This window comes from Hemicordylus capensis, chromosome 3 (genome assembly GCF_027244095.1).
Source record: "Hemicordylus capensis ecotype Gifberg chromosome 3, rHemCap1.1.pri, whole genome shotgun sequence".
In the NCBI taxonomy this organism is placed as follows: Eukaryota; Metazoa; Chordata; class Lepidosauria; order Squamata; family Cordylidae; genus Hemicordylus; species Hemicordylus capensis.
In genome coordinates, this window is record NC_069659.1 from 68,983,500 (window position 1) to 69,003,453 (window position 19,954).

General features: G+C 42.3%; 1 protein-coding gene across 7 annotated transcripts in view; it reads right to left on the reverse strand.

Moving 5' to 3' along the window:
* The window catches only part of CADM2 (cell adhesion molecule 2), a 717,808-nt gene that overhangs the window by 137,486 nt on the left and 560,368 nt on the right, over positions 1-19,954 (reverse strand). For all 7 annotated transcript variants that reach the window (XM_053306333.1, XM_053306332.1, XM_053306337.1 and 4 more), the window contains one exon: positions 2,016-2,106. In XM_053306333.1, the coding sequence (XP_053162308.1) occupies positions 2,016-2,106 (91 nt within the window). The remainder of the gene's footprint in view (positions 1-2,015; positions 2,107-19,954) is intronic.

The window sequence follows — 19,954 nt, forward strand, 5'->3', positions numbered from 1 at the left end:
ACACCACGCTGGCACACATTGTTTTCACTCTGTGGGCCAACTTACTCTGGCTGACATCTAATGAAGCATGTGTGCTTCAGGGGTCTGCAGGGACACTAAGAGAATCCCCCTTTCCCCCTGCGCAAGAGCCATTAGACTTCTGAGTGCTGTTCATGCTCTGGTAGCGCTCCACAAAAGTTGGAAACATGTTGCTGACCCTCAGTGGCTTGTTTCCAGCCTTGCAAAGCCCTGCAGGAGCAGCACTCAGAAGACTAATGGCTCTTACACTACAGTGTGCATCAAGGGAAGAAAGGGGAGTTACATGAGGGCTCCCACCTCACCCCACAGTCTTTCAAAGCATGCATGCTTCGTAAGTCAGGATGTCTGCCACTGTCTCTTTTGTCAAAATCCGATGCTCTTGCATTTGTATGAAATGGGATCATGGGAGCATATCTCTTAGCCAGCATTATCACAGGAATTGCCTACCCCCACCCTGGCAAATGCAGCTTTGGGAAGTATTGCACAGACACAAAACTGATAAAACCCGCTCTATATGGAGAGTCCGCTAATGGATCAGCCTGTGTCTGGAAGGGGGATAGTAAAGGGAAATGGTGCTCAGTTTTGGCACAATCCATCATCTCTATTACGGTCATAGACCAGCAAAGTTACAGGGTTAGAATGCTAAGTGTAATGCGGAGTGATGCATAGTGATATATGGAATATATGGAAAAGACATATGGACCCATTAAAAGGTATTTAAAAGGCACAAAATAGGACATCAAAATAGCATTAAAAGGCCTAAATAGGCATAAAAAGGATAAAAAGAATAAGAGGCATGATTGTCTAAAAGCCTAATTAATAAATTACTAAATAATAAATACTACAAGACTATGTAACTAAAAAAAACTATTGCAAAGTAGGAGGAGCCCAAGTCATTCGGGTGGTGCAGTTTTGGCTCTCTGATTATCTTAAAAAAAAAAAAAAAAGTACCACCACTACAAATACGTGCATTAACTACAAATATGGTCATAAGTTAATATGTGCATTAACTTTCCGATCCAGAGGAAACCAATGTCATTTGAGCCATGCTGGGACATGACTCAAAATAGTACCACACAAGATGCATGTGATTAAAACGTGATGTGGTTTTTACATTTATCACCAGGAATCTTATTTTAAAAAGCCAAAAAGTATAGTAGTTCAGTTTGTAACATAACTGATATATTGGTCCTTATCCTGTAACCGAAAATTACATGCATTTTTACTCTTCTATACAAAAATAGACCCATTCAATAAAACTATTAGATTTCTTTATGGATACAGATCTGAAACGTACATGGTTTATAAAGCTATTTCAAAAGAAGGCGTTGTTATAAATTACACATTGGAAAAAGGCTATTCCTGGGAAGAATTTAAAATAATAGGAAGTATTTTGAAAGTTGAGTGATAATTTCAAATGATATTAAGCAGTCAATATATTTCCAAGGTTTGTCTGTGAAGGAGCAAGTAAACAAATTCCCAGTGAATCTTGAACATATACAACTTCACTCTCTTAATGCTATTTTTAAAGTGAGATAGTTGAAAAGACAATTTGCATATATCATTAAATTTCCAATTACCATGTAAATGACAACCAAAGCAGGCAGATAGTTCAACACTTTGCTGGGGGGGGGGGAAAGTGTTGATTTTAGAAGTTTTTCATCAGATGTGAGGCTTTGAGAATATGTACCCATCATCAGTTTGACGATATGAACAGCAAATAAGCCTGCAATCCTTTCAGGTTGAAATAGCTTACTTAAAAAAACAAAAAAAACCCTGCACAGCGGGAATCCATTCCCCAAACCAAAATAAATGACAAAGTAAAAGACCAGTCTTCCATAGGCACTTAATAAAGACATGCTTCAAGGAGTTTTCTGTACCAGGGATCACTTTACACCCTAGGACAAGAGAAAAACAGTGTAGCTTTGCAGTCAGAGACTGCAATCAAAGGAGAATAAATAAAATAACAAAAAAATATTGCTGGTTAAATCACTTACAGTGGTTTTCCTTTGGATTCACAAATCAAAGTTATAGATTGTCCTTCTTCAGGCCATGATGTAGAAGGTATTATATTAACTGAAGGAATATCTGGAAAAAATAATATTTGCTGAATTACATTGTATTCTTTACCAATATTATATTCTACACAAATTATTAAAGCAAATTCTGATCTAACAAAGTGAGCTGGACAGCTTGGACTCTGCTTAAAATGCTATTAAACATTGCCCTTTGCCAATATCTCCAAGGGGAGATGGTAGTATGAGCAACAATGGCTCATGGGGTGGTTTGTAGGGATATGCAGAACGTTACGATCTTGGAACAATCTAACTCGAAACGGGCCATTGCGAGTGTTGCATTCTGAAATGGATCACCTTTCAAATGAAGGGCTGATTCCATTGAAACAACCGGCTTGACCTGTTGTTCTGATGAAACATTTCAGGCACTTCCATAGAATGCAAAGGCAGAACCCTTAATTTGAAGGGTGTCCTGTTCTGAAACAGAACACTCAACAATGGCCCGTTTCAAGTGAGAATCTTCCAAGCTCAGAACATTTTTCACATCCCTTGTGGTTTGCTGGAAGACTACCAGCTTCTGCTACTGTGCATCACTGAGTCAGTGAGTTGACTTTATGCAGCTTGTCATGAGATGTCAGCTGATGCACTAGGCCTGCTACTACAGCACCATGCTGATGAATAGATAGCAGCACATTAAACAGTATTAGTTTGTGCTAGTAGTTGCAAATAATGCAGCAACTGCAGACCTTCATGGTGCTGAAGCAGTAGACTAATGCCTCTTTTGCTATCTTATGACCCCTTACAGTAGGGATGTGCATGAACCAGCTCGGTAGTCCTTTTCTAGACAACCAAACCAGTTTGGAGGTCTGGTGTTTGGACCAGTTCGGCAGCGGGGATTACCTTTAAGGAGCAGGGAGGGTGACCTTATCCCACCTTCTGCGTTTCCCCCGCCAGTGCTGTCACCAAAATCACTGGTGCAGGGCTGCTGCGTAACTTCTTGCAGCCCCAGTCAGAGTCAAACCAGAAGTGCCTGATGAGCATGAGCACATTTTTTGTGCATCCCTACCTTACAGTAAGGGCATGGGGTCTTGCTCCCATTCAGCAGTGGAATCTGGAAGTCTTCCACTGAACCGCTGTAGAAGCCATGGATAGGTATGAGCAGAAAAATAAATATCTTCTAGAACTGGAGTTAGCGTGCATGTGGCTATACTCTATTAGCATTCACAGATTTGAAACTAAAAGGTAAACTGAAAAAATGAATTTACTGAAAATGAATAACAAGCACTCCATGCAAGTCTTTCTTTGTAGATGAATGTGAATGCTATTAGAAGAAATGAATGCATTAAGAGTGCATTTGAATAAGCATATTTACTGCCACCGTAATCTGAAATCATAATAGAAAGCCTTCAGCAGGCTTTTAGCTAGAAATACCTTGTTAGAGGTATTACAGAGGATATAGTTCCTGGAATGCAACAGTACTTTCCTCCTAAGATGTAATATTACTTTTGCTTAACATATTTCTCGAAGTTAGCAAACCATTTTGATGGAACATCAGAAAAAATTAGCATACAACAGTATAAACTTCAGAATATGTCAAATTTTCATTTGATGCAATTAGCTTTCAACATACTTTAGTATCATCCTCTAGTGTCACATCAAGAAACAGAAGCTGGGTAGAACATGAAGATGAAAGGGAGAACTATGCAAATAGGGGTTGACTGATTTCTATTAGTTTTCAGAAAATATTTCACTGTGAGATAGTCACAATGCAGTCAAGTCAGAGGGAAGGATTTTCTATATTGTATGTAATGCTAAAGGATATTTGTCCTGGAGAAGACGAAGGGCTCTAAACATGAAGGGATTTATTTATAGTACCTTGATATTTTTCTCTAATTTTAAATAAAATATATTTAGCTATAATAGTTATCTTTATAAAAGAGAACATATTCTCCCCCTTAATCTAAAACTTCGCTCTTACAGTAGTACAGGCCTTTTAATAAGCATTTGTTTTTCAAAAACATGCATATTCACATCACCATCCCCAGTGATGTCTGAACTGGCAAAACAATAGTTACTGCAAATGATAGTTAGCAGTACTAATTATAATGACTAGCTCAGACATCATGCTGAACACTGTAATGTGACACTGTTAACGTTAACACTGTAATGGGAAGGCAGGCATGCACATACAGGTCCACTGCCGAACCTTTATTTGGTGATGAGGCAATGGATTGTCTGAACCAATCAATTGAAAATGCAATTGCCCTTTCATGGCTGGAACTAGAATATCTGAGAATATGACAGGAAACATGTGCAGAGGTGAACTGGGTAGAGATTTTTGCTTTTCTCTCCTTCTTCCAAAAATATGCTCTGACTTTGGAAATATGTCCCTGGTGGTCACACAGCCCTCAGGGACATATTACTGAAGTAAAAACGTACTTTTGGAAGGAGGAGAGAATGAGAGAATAGCAAAAATCACTTCACACACATACCCGTGTGCATTTGCCTGTTCAGTAACACATTGGGCTGAGCTACATTGCAGAGCCTTCCATGGATTCCACTCCTGTCACGTACTTCTAACATGCCTCAGAATGTCAGCTAATGTTTTTCAGTTTTGTTATGCTTGTAACCTTGTTTAAAAAAAATCTACTTATTTTATACATGCCCGTTCTGAAGAGTTGTTACTTATTCTTGAATATTATGGAAGTTGTCAGGCTATGAACTTAAACTAATACTGAATAATACAACATACAAAAACCTCTTTGCACTGGGAACTTCTAGTTTGCCAGGTTTATTTGCTGAAGAGTGTAAATGGACTTTTCTCATCCATTCTTCAGAAAATTAGGTATCCTCTTTGAAATTCCTATGGATCTTTCCTAATATATATTCTGTTTAGTGACAAAACTGGGTAGTCCTTGTTTCATAAATTCTGTTATAATCATGTTTGCTGCCCAGTCCTCAGACTAAATTCAGTAATTCCTCTGTTTCTGTAGCTGGTTTTATTCTAAAGCATCTTAATTTGATTAATTACTATACAGTGCATGCTTTTTCAAAACTCCAAATGGCAAACCAGCCACACCTTATATGGTTTTATCTTCAATTCAACAATGATACATCTACCACTACCTGTGGTACGTGTTTATGGTTTTTTGCAAACAAACCTGGTGCCTACATTTCATCTTTTCTTAATATTTTTCATTTGATATTCATTTTTAATTAGAAGTACTTCTATTCTTTCACGGCTTGTTAACACTTTCATTTTGGAAGCACAGCTTTCATTAGCCTTGTGAATAATAACTATTCATTGCAGTAAAGTCCATTTCTTGCAATAACCTTGCTTTGACCTGATTACCAGTTAGACTACAAAAAACAGTGTCTAATTAGCCCATCAGTTCATGTCCAAATTCACATGACCTAGCTTTATTAGAAAGGTCTGTAGCATAAATATCTATGGTCTCCCTTGACTACATCCAAAGAAAACATTTCTTACCACTGATGTGCCTGTTGAATCATACTAGGAAAATCCAGAAGCACAGCAACCACCCCTTCACTTCACTGTCAGATTCCATTTAGCAAAGTGATTCAGGTAGCTTCATCTGGTTTATATCTGCCAAGATTTTCCCCCACTGGCATCATGTAATAATGGCACAAAATCCAATAGTGCTGGTTACAGATTATTTGCTAGTTTCAGTTTCATAAGAAAAGTTATATCATATAAACATATCTATAGGATAAAAAGTATAAGTATTAAATACTTAGTAAAAATTCAGTGAAACTGGCTATTTCACAGAAATGTGTGTACACGGCATGCATACATTTTAATGAGATACAGTCACTTTGTGAAGGCAATCAATGAAAAGACAGACACAGGAAGCTGCATTAAAACATGAACACAACTTTATTGATTCACAGCATAACTATATGAACAATATTAGAATTCCTGGCATAAGAGTAATCCAATAGGGATTTGGCTGGAATCTTCCTGTGGTATGTTTCCCACTCCCTAACAGGTCAAAGGTCTAACAAATGACCAGGCATATCCATTAGCTTAGCATGACAAAAGGGAAAACTGGACGACCAAGCAGCAGCTGCTGGTGATTCCATTTTGCTCCTCAGTAGTGTGATCCACTTGTAGGCCATCCAACCTAATGAGTGAAGCTTCAATATACTTCCATCAATATAATTTCCGACCTCAGGATCTGAGCCACATCCCCAGACTTCCTAATCCTCTAATAAAGGCATGCCACCCTGATGACCACCAACCTGAGACAAACAATATAATAGCACTGGTAGGGCTGTGCAATTGGATGGGATCAGATAGATAAATCAGATAGGAATATCGGACTGATATGACTGCTGTCAGGCATTATCAGAAATGCTTCTGAGATGATCACAGGGAGCCCTGGTAGCTGCAATTCCAACTAAAATCCCTGCTATCCTATCAGAAATTTTCCACTTCCAATAGTAATATCAGAGGGGAAACCAGCCCTGAGCTGACTCGGAGACAGAATATCTCTAAGCCAGCTCAGGACTGGTTTTAAAGGACTGTACCCTCAAAAGTGAGGGGTGAGGGGCAAAAGGAACTCTCCAGAAAGCACCCACTGGGCCAGTGAGTGCTTCCTTTGGAGTTACCTTGCCTCCAATCCACAATCCTGGGGGTGAAGAGCTTTAAATCCAAATCTGGAGCTGACTTGGAGACTCTCTCTCCAAACCAGAGGCTCTGTCTCCAACCCTCGCTTCCAATGAGGATTATCAGCTTGCAGCTCAAGAGCACACAGAGATTAGGTGCCTAGAGTGCCTGTCTCACTTGGTAACTCCCAATGCGTGCTCGTCCCATACATTGTGGGATACATGGAGGCTGGGATGAAACATCCAGGCCTCTGTAGAGCTGTGCTGTGTACAGCAGTGCAGATCATGTGGGAATACATTTTGTATTACCCACCAACATGGGATGCTTGTCTGAGGGGAAAGTAGGTTTTGTGCAGCCTTCCCCCTGCCTGCCCACCCACCCACCCACCACATCAGTCATGTGAATACCCTTTAAGACTGTGTCATGCTATAGTTTAACCATAGCAGTTGGATCAGGAATGCTTGGAAATTATGGCTCAGTGATACTGGTTTACTCAGTGATACTGGTTTACTGGCTACTCAAAGAAACATTGCCAGCTTATCTTTAAGTCTATTCACATGAGCAGCCTAATCCAGGCTAGGGCAACCCAGCCTGGATTGGACTGCTTGTGTGTAGTGGTAGGATCAAGCCCAATCCTGGCACTGCCCTCCCACTCAACCTGGCTTTTAACCCCAGCCTTTAGCCAAGGTTAAACGAACCAGATGCCTTGGCAGGCAATCATAAGAACAATCGCCACTGGGTTAAAAGGCTTGCCCTCCCCGGCTTTCCACCATTTCTGGCAGTTAGCTGGGGGTGGGGGGTGGGGGAAGAGCAGTCATACTGAGCATGGTGGCTGCTCTAATATGAGCAGCCGCCATACTCATGGCATGGCACACTTGGGATGTGGGAGAGGATTCCCACTCCCAGCTTCAGCCTTTTCCTCACTACCGCTCATGTGGGCACAGGGCATAGTGAAGGCACAGATGGCCACTGGTTATCTGCCAGGGAAGGCAGAGAAGGCCTTCCCTGGGGGACTATAGCCCACTTCCAGCTGGAGAGAGGGCATGCCCTCAGCTCCTGCCTGTGGGCTCCTCAGAGACATTTGGTGGGCCATTGTGGGGGAAAGGATGCTGGACTAAGTGGGCCTGATCCATCAGGGCTGTTTTTATGTTCTCCCCTGCAACCCTCAGGAGCAGTGGCCAGGGGGTCATGTGCACAATCTCATTGTCAGCTCCACAAAACACCCCCTCCTAGTAACAATACACTGAGAATTCTTTTAGACTGATCTTTATTTATTTTATTTATTTATTAGACACATTTAATATACCACCCACTCCAAAGACTATGGGCGGTGTAAAAAAACATGCAAAGCAATACAACATTAAAATTACATTCTAAATTAAAAAATAAAGTAAGTAACAAAACAACAACAACACACAAATAGATAAACTACAGGGCAAAAGCCTGGCAAAAAAAGAAAAGTCTTCAATAGAGATTTAAAAATCAGTAAGGAAGGGGCTAAAAGAATCTGAAGGGGAAGGAAGTTCCAGAGAAGTGGGGCAGCAACCCAAAAGGCCATTTCATGGGTCCTAGCGCCCCGAACCTCTTGGAAATCAGGGGCTGACAAAAGGGCCATCTGAGATGATCTGACCGGACGGGATGTAACTGGATGGGAGAGGCGGGTTTGTAGGTATGTACTTCTCAAGCATTTATAATGCAGTACCTGATGTAGCATGGTCGTGGATACACAGGTTGAAAACAGACAGAGGGGTCTGGGATAGGTTCCCTTAAAAAGCAGGTAAGCAGCTCCTTACCTGATCACCCGCCACCCTGCTGCTTTACCAGTGGTGGTGTCTGCTCTCCAAAATGCTACGTGCAGCTGCAGCACTATTCCCTGCAGCCTCAATATGGTATCGGCACGCAATGGCTGGTGTGCATGTTGGAGAGGAGGTAAGGAGGAGCTGATTACCTGCTTTTAAAGGGGACCCATTCCTCACCCTGCCGGCAGCTGCCTGAGATGTCCATGCACATCCCTACAGAGAAAGACAAGTTTAGGAGCAAAGGCACTGGACCACAGTCCTATGGGACTGACCACTCTACTCGGATCTCAACACTTTCTTTATTATACATTAACAGTTTATAACCCATATACAATGAGCAGCATCCAGACTAACTTGTGTTAGAATGTTTCTGACACACAAAGGTTTTTCTTCTCTTGCCCTTGATGCCCCTGTGGGCTAGGAAAGCTACAGGAGAAGGAAGCAGGGAGATAGGAGGAAATCCTTGCACATTCCAAACATTCTAACACAAGAACAGTCTGGATGCTACTCAGTTTTAAGAACTTAAAGGTCTGACTGAAGTCTTCAAACTAACACTCATAATTACAGAAAAGACCATAAAGTGCATTGTAATCTTTAAAAGTAGTGATTGTTGTGATGAAAACAAATGATCAGTTGATGTGAAGGGATGCTATGCAAACAAATGCAACATTTAACAAAAACTTTAGTAAGCAATCAATAAAACAGCCTTTTATTGCTTTTTGGTACACAAGACAAAAAGGGGATGAATTCCATGCAGAAGCGGCCTGTGAAGCAATGCATGCCATTCTCCTCAATCTCCGCATAGTATCATTATGTATCTGGAACTGCCAAAGATTGCTGGATCTTGCACAGGACCACCACCAACATATGAGATTGTATACATACACAAGATATAGGGAAAACCTACCATACCATGTGTTTGCCTCAAAGCAAAGGGGGTAGTGAAGAAGTTGGGACACAAGATCAGCATAACAAAACTGCATCAGCTCATCTCTGCTCACTCTTTTTCATCCTCCAAGCAGTGGCATACAAATAGCAGCATGCATATTATATGGGCTGTTTTTGATTCTATCTGAGATTTAGGAAGGCTTTGGAGGTTAGATACAGTTGTTACTACACATAGCCAGTATAGGGTTGTAGCAAATATCTGTGATTTTCATTTCTGGTAAAAATAGAACATCTGCAGCTGCAGATAAGTGTCCTGATTATAGCAACAGGTTTCTTAATAGATCCTGGAAAAAGGATACTGTTATGCAATTAAACCAATTATACAGGATGGGGAAGGATGTTCAGTATCAAGCCAATCAGCAACTGACTGGAGAATGATGGTAGTTATACTACCAGAATCAGATGGATGCTAGCTGGTTTCTGTGCCTTTCAGTTGGGAACCATGAGAAATTATGCAGAGGCTCTATGATTCTTTTGTCATGAAAAGGCAATGTTCCACAGTGCTATGATGCCTACTAACATCTGGAATAGCAATTCAGAAAATCTATTCAGAAAAAAATGCATATCCATTTTTTGTGGACAAGTGTAACAAACCTATTCACTGATGGGATCAGAATGAGGGATCGCTGTTGCCTTCCTGTTTGAAGGCTTGCTGGAGGCATCTGGCTTTTGTTGGATTCAAAATGCTATGAATGTACAACAAGCATATTGATCCAGCAACTTGAGGGATAGATAGATGTCCTCCAGCAGACAACCCTAGCCCTGAACTTATTCATTTGTGGCCAGGCAATGGTATTTGATAATAACATTGTAGAAAGAGAACGATCCAACTCAGGAAGTGATATATGCCAAGCACATATTGCAAGGATGAGACCATATTGAAAGAATAAATAATTTAAAAACCCATAATTTTAATATTAAAAAGTTCTTCTTTTCCTTCATTCCACTGTCTTCACACAAATATCTTCTATTATTACACGGCATGAATGCTCATTAGAAAAGCTTTATTTAGTTCTGAAAAATAATATGAATTGCTGAATTCGATTAGGTACTTTCAAGAAAGCTAATATCCTTAATCCTTTTGTGTTCAGCTCTTTAAATGCTTGATTGAAAGTTCTGAGAATGCTTAAATATACACCTGCTGTCTCTCCTCCTGAGTCCTTGAGTGTCAAGGCTTGATTCTACATAAATGTTTTTTTATATCCTACTTTAACACTTAAAACAGTTGGAGATTACAAGGCCTTTTTTCAAATTTGCCGAACTTGGAAAAAAATGTCTATGTTGAGTAAGCAAAATGAAGTTAAACATTTCCATGAAATTGTGCAAAATCAGTAGGCATATGTTTCACTTTAATCAGGCCATTTTATTTAACAATCTACAAATGATAAAGACTACACACTCTGAGTATGTTCACACAAAGGATCGGCAATTGTGTTATGTGACACACACATTTTAGTTGGTCCATGGATCAATTATTAACCAACTGATAATTATAATATTATAACATTTCATTATAAAATGAAACCAGTGAAACTAATAGTAACACCTGAAAACAAGTTATCATCCGTATGTATGTGTGTTTAAAGTTGAATTACATTCCCCTTTCAATCTTCTGCTGTTATTAATTTCTCTTGAAGAAGTTATTGATAAAAAAACATTCATATATACCGTATTTTATGGTCTATACGACTCACTTTTTTCCTCGAAAAATATCTGCCAAAATTCAGGAGTGTCTTATATGTTTTAACAGTTTAATATGTTAAAACTCTGAAAAAGTGGATTAAAATTAAGGTGCGTCTTATAGTCCGTAGCGTCTTATAGTCCGTAAAATACGGTATGCATATTCTATAAATCTACCCAGTTCGATATGGACAGATACATGGACCTGGCCAACACCATGGACACTAGTTCAATTGTCCTTTAGGACTCCTCCAAAGGAGTGGTTGGTTCTGACTCTGATGGTACTGGGGGGAAAGGACTGCAGTATGTGGCAGGGACCTAGATCAAGATGTACTCTCCCTTTCCCTCCAATTCAGTCACCCCAGGGTTTGCATCTAGGTGAATCTCAACAACAGGGAACAAGTGTTTAGCTTGCTAAGGAAGAATAGTTCTCATGCCATGTGGTCCTATCTCAAAAAGAAGATCACCCTGAACTGTATCCGGCCAATGATCTATCTAATTCCACATTTGACACTGGCCAGCAAGACTATTCCAAAAAGTCTGTTACTTGGGCGTAAATGCAACAGCCCTCTCTTTGGCAGCAAATTCTGTATGTTAATTATATGTCATGAGAAAATGCATTTCCATCCTGAGTGCACCCTCCTACTCTCAGAAACTGATTGTCATATGAACATTAGCATTAAGCATAAGTTGTTCCCCAACATTGGTCTCCTTGTCTTTTTATTATAGTTTAGTATGTGGCTGTAGCCATTCAGAGAAGGATGGCTGTACAAATCCAACTGATATAACTCATCACACATTTTCTGGATGACCATCATTGCACCCCCAGCCCCAATGGAGACAGGATATGCTTAGTTGGAGTAAAATAGGGCCACTTTATTTATGTACAGCAGAATAAGACCTAACTAACCAGAATGCAGTCCCATGTGGGACTGCCTCCTTGGGAGGGCTGATCCACACCAGTGTGAAGGGCCGGGTACTGATTCGGTCAGGCAACAGGTCCTGGCTCCCTCTCACCGTGAGGCTCTAGCCTGCTGAAGAGGGGCAACCCGACCCACCCCCAACTCAAGCCACCAAGCTCTGAGCTGGTGTGTTGAGCCACCCCCCCGAGCAGGGACCATTCCCAGCACTCCAAGCTGCAAAAGCCCGGAAGGACTGTCCCTTTGCCCCCCTCACCCCAGATGGCCCTCCAGCCCAACACCATTGAACTACCTACCTACCCAACACCCGGCAGACTCCTGCTAGGTGACTGGTTCCTTCAGTGCCTACCTATGACCCAAAACCAAGGGACTCAGTGAGAATTAGGCCAAAAAAGGTCGTGCCTAGTGCCAATCCGGTGCGACCCAAAAAATTCCTACTTGGCCCCCGCAGGCAACTGACTATCCCTCACTGAGTGCATGCCAAGCTGTGGAGCGACTTCATTGCTTTTACTTTACTGCTATCAGATTTTTTATATCTGTCTGTCCAGTAGTAATTCATTCAGGTATGCTTCTGTGTGTTATTAGGAAAACTGTCTTGCCTTTTGTACATCTGTGAAGGATATCCAATAAAACAAGGGAGCATTAGAACTGAGGTATTCTCCACTGCTCCCTCTCCATCTTTTAATGTTGTCAAATGAAGATATGTTCCAACTACATCTTGCACAACCAACAGCTGCCATAGCCTCCAATCTGAGTTTTCCCAGCCTATCAGTTTAAGGATGCCAACTTAGAAATAAACTGTATTGAATTCAGTGAGATATTCAAATAAAGTGAGTATTAACAGACTCTTAGACTTCCTCTCATACTCTGCAATTATATGTACAAGTACCTAGGAATAATTTCTATTGAAAGAATAATTATGTATGACTAAAATCTCCAGGACTGGGCTACAAGAATGAATCCCTTTGTTTAGCAATTGTCAGCTGAAACCTACCCATGGCAGCTGCTTCCTGATATCTATAAATTTTTGCTATGTTTTCACCTCTGGTTCTTTTGTATAGGCAGCAGCATTCTAGGTTAAACACTTGACACTTTGAAATGATTTGCAAAGCACTCCATCCTTCCAAATGTTCTACAGGGAAATTTTATGCACCTGGTGTTTATTAGCTTCCTCCTTCCCATTCTTACTCCCCGCTGCAGCAACAAAAAGCCCAGCAGCCCACACCAGCTCCTGCAGATGCAGCTTCCCTTCAGTTCCACCACCATTCCTCTCCACACATACCTACATACTGCCCTGTCCTCATTTGAGTAACTGCATGAAAGCAAGCCATAATATAGATTAAATGAGTTTTACTAGAAGTTAAGCACAAACAGCACACTGGTTTCAGTGCAGGTGGAAACATAACTTTAGCTAATATAAGTGGAGAGGGAAGCAAGCAGTTACTGGATGACGTTGGGATAATAGTCCCAGATGGAACTTGCCCATAGTCTTACAGTTCTCCTCACTGGTGCCTATTGCTTAGGTGGCAGGAGGTCAAAAGGTGGCCATTCCAGTTCATTTGCCTGTGGTCCTAGCAGATCCTCTGTCCCTTCCTCCTCCTCCTCATCAGAGGAGTTATGGAACAGTCAGCATTAGAAAACAAGAATTTCCCAAGTCTTGCAAGACCATGTTCTCAGCCACATAGTATCTTGGCCAGGCATTGTCCCTGGCCTGCATGGAATGATGGTCAGCTTCACAAGTCTCCATTGTAACAAGTTGTAGTCACACTTCTGGCTTGCACATTCTCAAATGGTTTTGTAAATGATCACAATAAAAGCAACATTTCTATTTTTGCTGTCTAAAGTCAAAGAACCACTGCTTGTATGCCTGGACATATAAGTGAGAATTATAATGAATTAAGTACATCAATAAATTAAATACACCAAGACAAAACATATTGTCTTGCAATGGAGGCTCAATCTGTACAAAATATTGGTGGGTTGTTGTTTTTTGTTCTTGGTATTCAAATATATGTCCTTTCTGTATTTTTATTTAATAACAGGAAGTTTGCTCTTGACTAGAAATAGTCCTATACAGTGTTCCCTCTAAGGTGTTCACATGGGTACGCACTCACAGGTGGTTTTTTTTAAGGTGCGCTCAGTTAATTTTAGATCCCTCTCAGGTGGATACTGCAGCCCAGAACAAACTCATTCCACACAAAGATGAAAAAAAATTAGAGGGACCTTATTCCCATACAACAAATCTTTTCTCACAGTAGCATGTAGGCTCCAAAAGTCAAATAATAAGCATTAAGTTATAAACAGGGGCAGTTTTCATGATTAGACAAACTGAGATAATCACCTAATTAATTAATTAATTACACAACAGATGCTTGGGAGCAGAGAGTTGCAGGCATCCCATATGGGATAGTCTACAGCTCCCTGCATACAAAGTCTACTTTGTCTCCTTCCCAGCCAAAATGCCTGGCCGTAGAGTGGGGCAACACTGCAGGTAGAGCAAGAGGCAATAAGCATGGGGGCGGGGAATGTGATTATTATGCTTCAGCTGTCTTTCATTCCTTGACAGCCTTGATTTTCATTGTCCACACCTGCAAAATAACTATTACCAGAAAGTGCTTTAAAAAATACTGCTAGAAAAGTAAAAGATTGCCTCCACCTCAGTATTATTGTGCATTAGTAGGGCTTCCAGGAAGGGGAGAGAAGAAAAGTATCCACACACTAACACCGTTTTGCCTATTTCCCCACCCTTTTAATAGCATACAAAGCTTTGCCAGCATTTTTGCTAAGATCCAGCCATGAAGTTTGTTAAGTTCCTTAAGTACAGTACATTGATGCTAAGGGTAATCAGAAGCAATCTGCATCTCCCCACTATAGAAAGGACACAGCTACTCCACTTCCCCGCCCACATCCCTGCACCTGCTCTTCAATAGAGTAGCCTGGAGAGAGAAGCTGGGACCAGACTGGGCCACTAGCCTCCCCCAACCAAGTCTCTGTAATACAGAGGTCTGCCCCTTCATCCAGAATCAAATCATGGGTGGTTTCAGACTTATTCTGGACAGACCAGCCGTTACAGAGGAACAAGGGGAGGGTCTGTGGGAGGTTGGCACTGCTCCCCAAGGCCAAAGAGCTGGCAGGACAGCTGGACCACAATGACAACATCCCTGACAGATGTCCAGATTGCTTCTGTTTATAAGTCTCCAGCAAGTGAGAGTCCATTGTGGTGTGGGACAATCTGTTCCACTGTCAAACAGATCTTAAGTTAGGATATTCTTTCTAATGCAGTGGTGGCCCATGAACGCGCCTCCAGAAGGTGGGGTGGTGGCAGGAGGCCTCTTTAAGAGTAAACTAATTCGGTGCTCACCTCTGCCGCCACGGCACCTGAATGCTGTTTGGAGCCACAACGTGCTGCCCATTAGTCTCTATGGCGGGGAAGCACCTCCACAACTCACCTGGCTTCCATGGAGCCGAGCCCCCGCCAGTGGCCAGGTGAGTGGTGGAGGCGCTTCCCCGCCGTAGGGGCTGCTGGGTGGCACGTTGCAGCTCCAAACAGCATTCAGGTGCCATGGCGGTGAAGGTGAGAACCAAATTTAATTTACTCTTAAAGGTGCCTCCCGCCGCCCTCCTGGAGGTGCGTTCATGGGCTGCCACTGTTCTAACGTTTAGCCTAAAGATGCTTCTTTGTCATTTCGACCCATTGGTTCTAGTGCTGCCCTCAGGAGCAACAGAAAACAAGTCAGTTCCTCCTCCTGTGTGAAAAGCCTGCAGATATTTGGAGACAGTTACTGTATCCCCCTTTAGTCTTCTTTTCCCCCCAGCTAAACATACCCAGCTCCTTCAAATGTTCCTCAAAGTACTTTGTTTCCTGACCCCTGTCCCCCCACCATCTTTGTTGTCTCTAAACCTGTTCCAGTTTATCAATGTCCTTAAAATGTGCCCATAACAACACAGTATTCCAACTGAAGTCTGACCAGAGAAAAATAGAGTAAAGCATTTACTTCTTGGGATCTGCATGCTATGCCTCTGTTAGTACATCCCAATATTGCATTCACTTTTTAAGATGCTGCATCACACTGCTAAAAAACTTAATGCAGTCTTGTGTTCCATTAGCAGAGGCATAGTTGGAGAATTGAAAAATTTGCTGCACAGGATTGTGTCATTTTGAATGCTTTTTCTAATGAATCAATAAAGCCACCTACTATTTTTATATAAAATATGTGGAATCTGATAGAAGACTTAGGTTTCCGTTTTTGCTTTTTCATTGCACGATGGGGTAACCAGATTGAAAGGAAAAGAGCACTCATGCTGTATTCACCCTTTAGGTGAGAAAATTTCCGTTAGGTGAGAAAATTTCTTTTTGTCCCCCTTACCCCTAGATTGAGAAAATTCCCTTTTGCCCAAGAGTTTAGTTCTCCTCTGTTCTCTGTCATCCTGTGGATTGCATCTGTCTCTTAGCAATGCAGGATGTACTTTCTAGAAAGCTGAGAAAGAACTTGTATTGCAGCAGGTATTTAAAACATAAGGGTTTCAGACAAATAGATTTTCTGCAGCAAGATGCTGCTCTGAATCACTAAAAATTTTCATTTTAAATCACTAAAACTTCCTGAAATTTTCACAGGAAAATCACTAAGATGAGTGAGAAGCAACAAGGAATTTTAGAGAGGAGAGAGAGGTTAAAGGAAAGAGGTATTTTTGTCCTCTTCTCCACTCTGCTTGTACACCTTCTCCAAGGGCACATCTTTCACCTGAATGTAATCATTCACAGAGGAGTGGCAGCGTCTTGTAGGCTCCTACACTGACTTACCCAGTAAAATTGAGTGGGCTGGAATTCCTCCCCCCCCACCAGACAATCTGGGGCAAATATGCTTTCTTGAAACATAATCCCCCATATAACTCCTTTGGAAATAATTTCTTTGGTGGCAAAGACAGCCTAAGCCTATCTACTTCCCAAGCAATCATGGGGAAGGGGAGTTTAATTTGCATTAGAGGAGCAATATTTTAGTGCATTTTATCAGCCTATAATCCATGTCCAACAACACAAGGAGGCGGGTGTCACGATCAGTGAGACTCACCAAAATGAGTTTTGTGGGGAAGGAGGGCTCAGCTCGCTCTCCCAGCAGACGAGCACTGCTGCAGCCCTGGGCGGCCAGATCAGCAGCCCACATGACTGCTGGCTCTGTCACGCAGCCGGTGGGAGCTGAGGGGATCGGGGGCCACATGGCCCCCAGAAGTTCCAGGATGCCCCGCACAAGTGTGCGGGACATGCTGGAGAGACTCCCGAGCCTGGGAGCCTGCTTCCAGCCTCCCAGCTGGGGGTCTCCTCGTGTGTTGCTGCAGTGCGGAGCCATGCTGCAGCAATACATGACCACAAAACCCAGGTTAGCAGAGCACTCGCTCTGCTAACCTGGGCCAAGGGGAGGGGTAGGTAAGCAGGTGACCCACTTTGGGGGAAATGGGCTCACCTGTGAGCCTAGTGGTCCCCACTATCTGTGGACAGTGGGCTAAGCTCCCTTAGCCCGTATTCCACTGATAGTGTGAATCGCCTCAAGGTTTGCTACCCATATGCTGTCAGAGCTAATTCTCTTCTGACATGTGAGAAAGGCAACCTTCACACATGGCTGCTGTTTATGTGAGCGTGGGGGGAGGAAACGAGGCTGTTTCTTTTACATCCTACAGGGGTTCATGTCTACATGTGGACACACTAACAGTTATAAGCAGATGACATTCTTTCTTATGCTTTTGGATGCAGCAAACATGGCAACCCCACCTAGTGGGATTGACTGAGAGTAGTTACCTGCCTGCATGCTGTCATCACCTTGGCAACATGACCTTAGAGCACTGAGTGCCTTACTGAAGGTGGGTGGATGCCATATTGTCCTTTGCCTCAAGCAACAAAATGTCTTGGACTGCCCTTGTTATAAAACAGTTATTTATCTAAACTTCAGTTGACATTTCAAATGAAAGTTTTCAGGTTATGAAGGAACTATGGGCAACCATCCTTAGTTGAAAACTAAAATTGGGACATTTCTATTCAGTCCCCTTCACCTTGTATCTTCCCAGTAACAAATTGTTTCAAAATTGCATTGTTTGAAAGCCTTGAAATGCACCATTTCATCCTTTGAACATTTTAACAAAATCTTTCCAAGCAAAGTTTTGAACTAGCTACAGCAATTTTAAAAATGATGCCCCTTTGGCATTTCGTTTTTTAAAATATGTTCTGTAACATAAAAAAACTTAACAGGTTTTTTAGTATTTTGTTGAGAAAAAAATCCTAGCACATTTTAAATAAACTGGTTTCTTCGCACACTTTCCTCTGCTTGTCTTTTAAGCACAAATTTAGCTGCTATGAACCAGATGGCCAAGTGTGGGGGAGAGAGATTCTGCCAATGGAGAATACTTATGTCAAGCAGAGTAGATTACATATTATGATTGTTTTCTATCAATGTCAGGAACCAGCACTTGGTAGACTGCACAGCACATTGCTCTAGCGAGTACCAATGTGGAGAAGCTTAGAGAGGACCAGTGTTGCCTCTAACAGGGATTCCCAGATGTTGTTGACTACAACTTCCATAATCCCTAAGCAAAAGCCATTACAGCTGGGGATTCTGGGAGTTGTAGTCAACAACATCTAGGAATCTCTCTTAGAGGGTACACTGGAAAGGACACTGTAGGGAAAAATCTGCTGCTGCTGCTGCTGCTGCTAGGGTAGTTGGTAGCATATACCAACTACCAAACCATTTTTCACATTGGACTGGTTTTGAATGTCAAAGGGTTTGGGTTTATTAAAGGAGATTCATTTTACAGCTCTGTGAGATTATTGCTCTTCTTTACCATTTCCTGTGACAACTCGTTAAAATGATCTCATCTTAGATCTAGAAGAAGTCTTCTAGACCAGGGATTCTCAATGTTGGGTCCCCAGATGTTACTGGACTTCATCTCCCATAATCCCCAACCAAAGGCCACTGGGGCTGAGGATTATGGGAGCTGAAGTCCAATAACATCTGGGGACCCAACATTGAGAATCCCAGTTCTAGACCATAGGTTGACAAAGTCCTCAGTGATCCCTTGGCTTGGCACTTATGGATATTTGGGTTGCTGGAGAAGAAATTATGTGGCTGCTTGACAGGAGTCATTCTGCCATTCATACAACTGCACAGCTTCACACTAGAGCTAGGGAGAGATGAGCAAAGTTGCTGAGCTCTGTTATAATTTAGACCTTAGAGACTGGGTGGATGCTTTCTAAGAAGTGCAGTAGATCGCAGAGACATGTGTGTGAACTGGTAGGTGGTGGGGAAATGACTGTGGATTAGGGATGTGCACAGAACCGGGCATGGGTGGCTTGGGGTGGGGGTGCCACATTAAGGGCAGGGAGGGTGCACTTACACCTCCCCCTGCTTCCCCCCTGCTGGCATTCATTTTCCATTAAAGCCTTTGGGGTGGCAGTGTACCTCCCTGCCACCCCTTCCCCTCTTGGGCCAGAAGTGGCTGGAAGTACCGGATGCATGTGTGTGAACTGGCAGGTGGCTGAGAGAGAAGCACCTGGTATTTCTGGCCACTTCCGCGCGCAAGAGGGGGAAGGGGCAGCAGGGAGGTACACTGCCACCTCGAAGGCTTTTACGGAAAATGAACGCCAGTAGGGGAAAAGGGGTGGGGGTGCAGCCTCCCCCACCCTTAAAGTGGCACCCCCTGCTTTGAACTTCAAACACCACCATGTTTGAAGCTGTTCAGAGGCCCATAAAAGGGCCTCCAAACAGGTTCGTGCACATCCCTACTGTGGATAGCACAGCACAGAGTAGGACATGCTTCAAGAACCACATGTGAACTACTTGTCTTCATCCACTTATCTCAATTAGTATGGTATGGCAGCTCAATAGTATGGGAGCTTCTGGAAGCAGAGAGATGGGATTGTAACCATGGTTTGTTGGTCCAAATATATTTACTAACCTT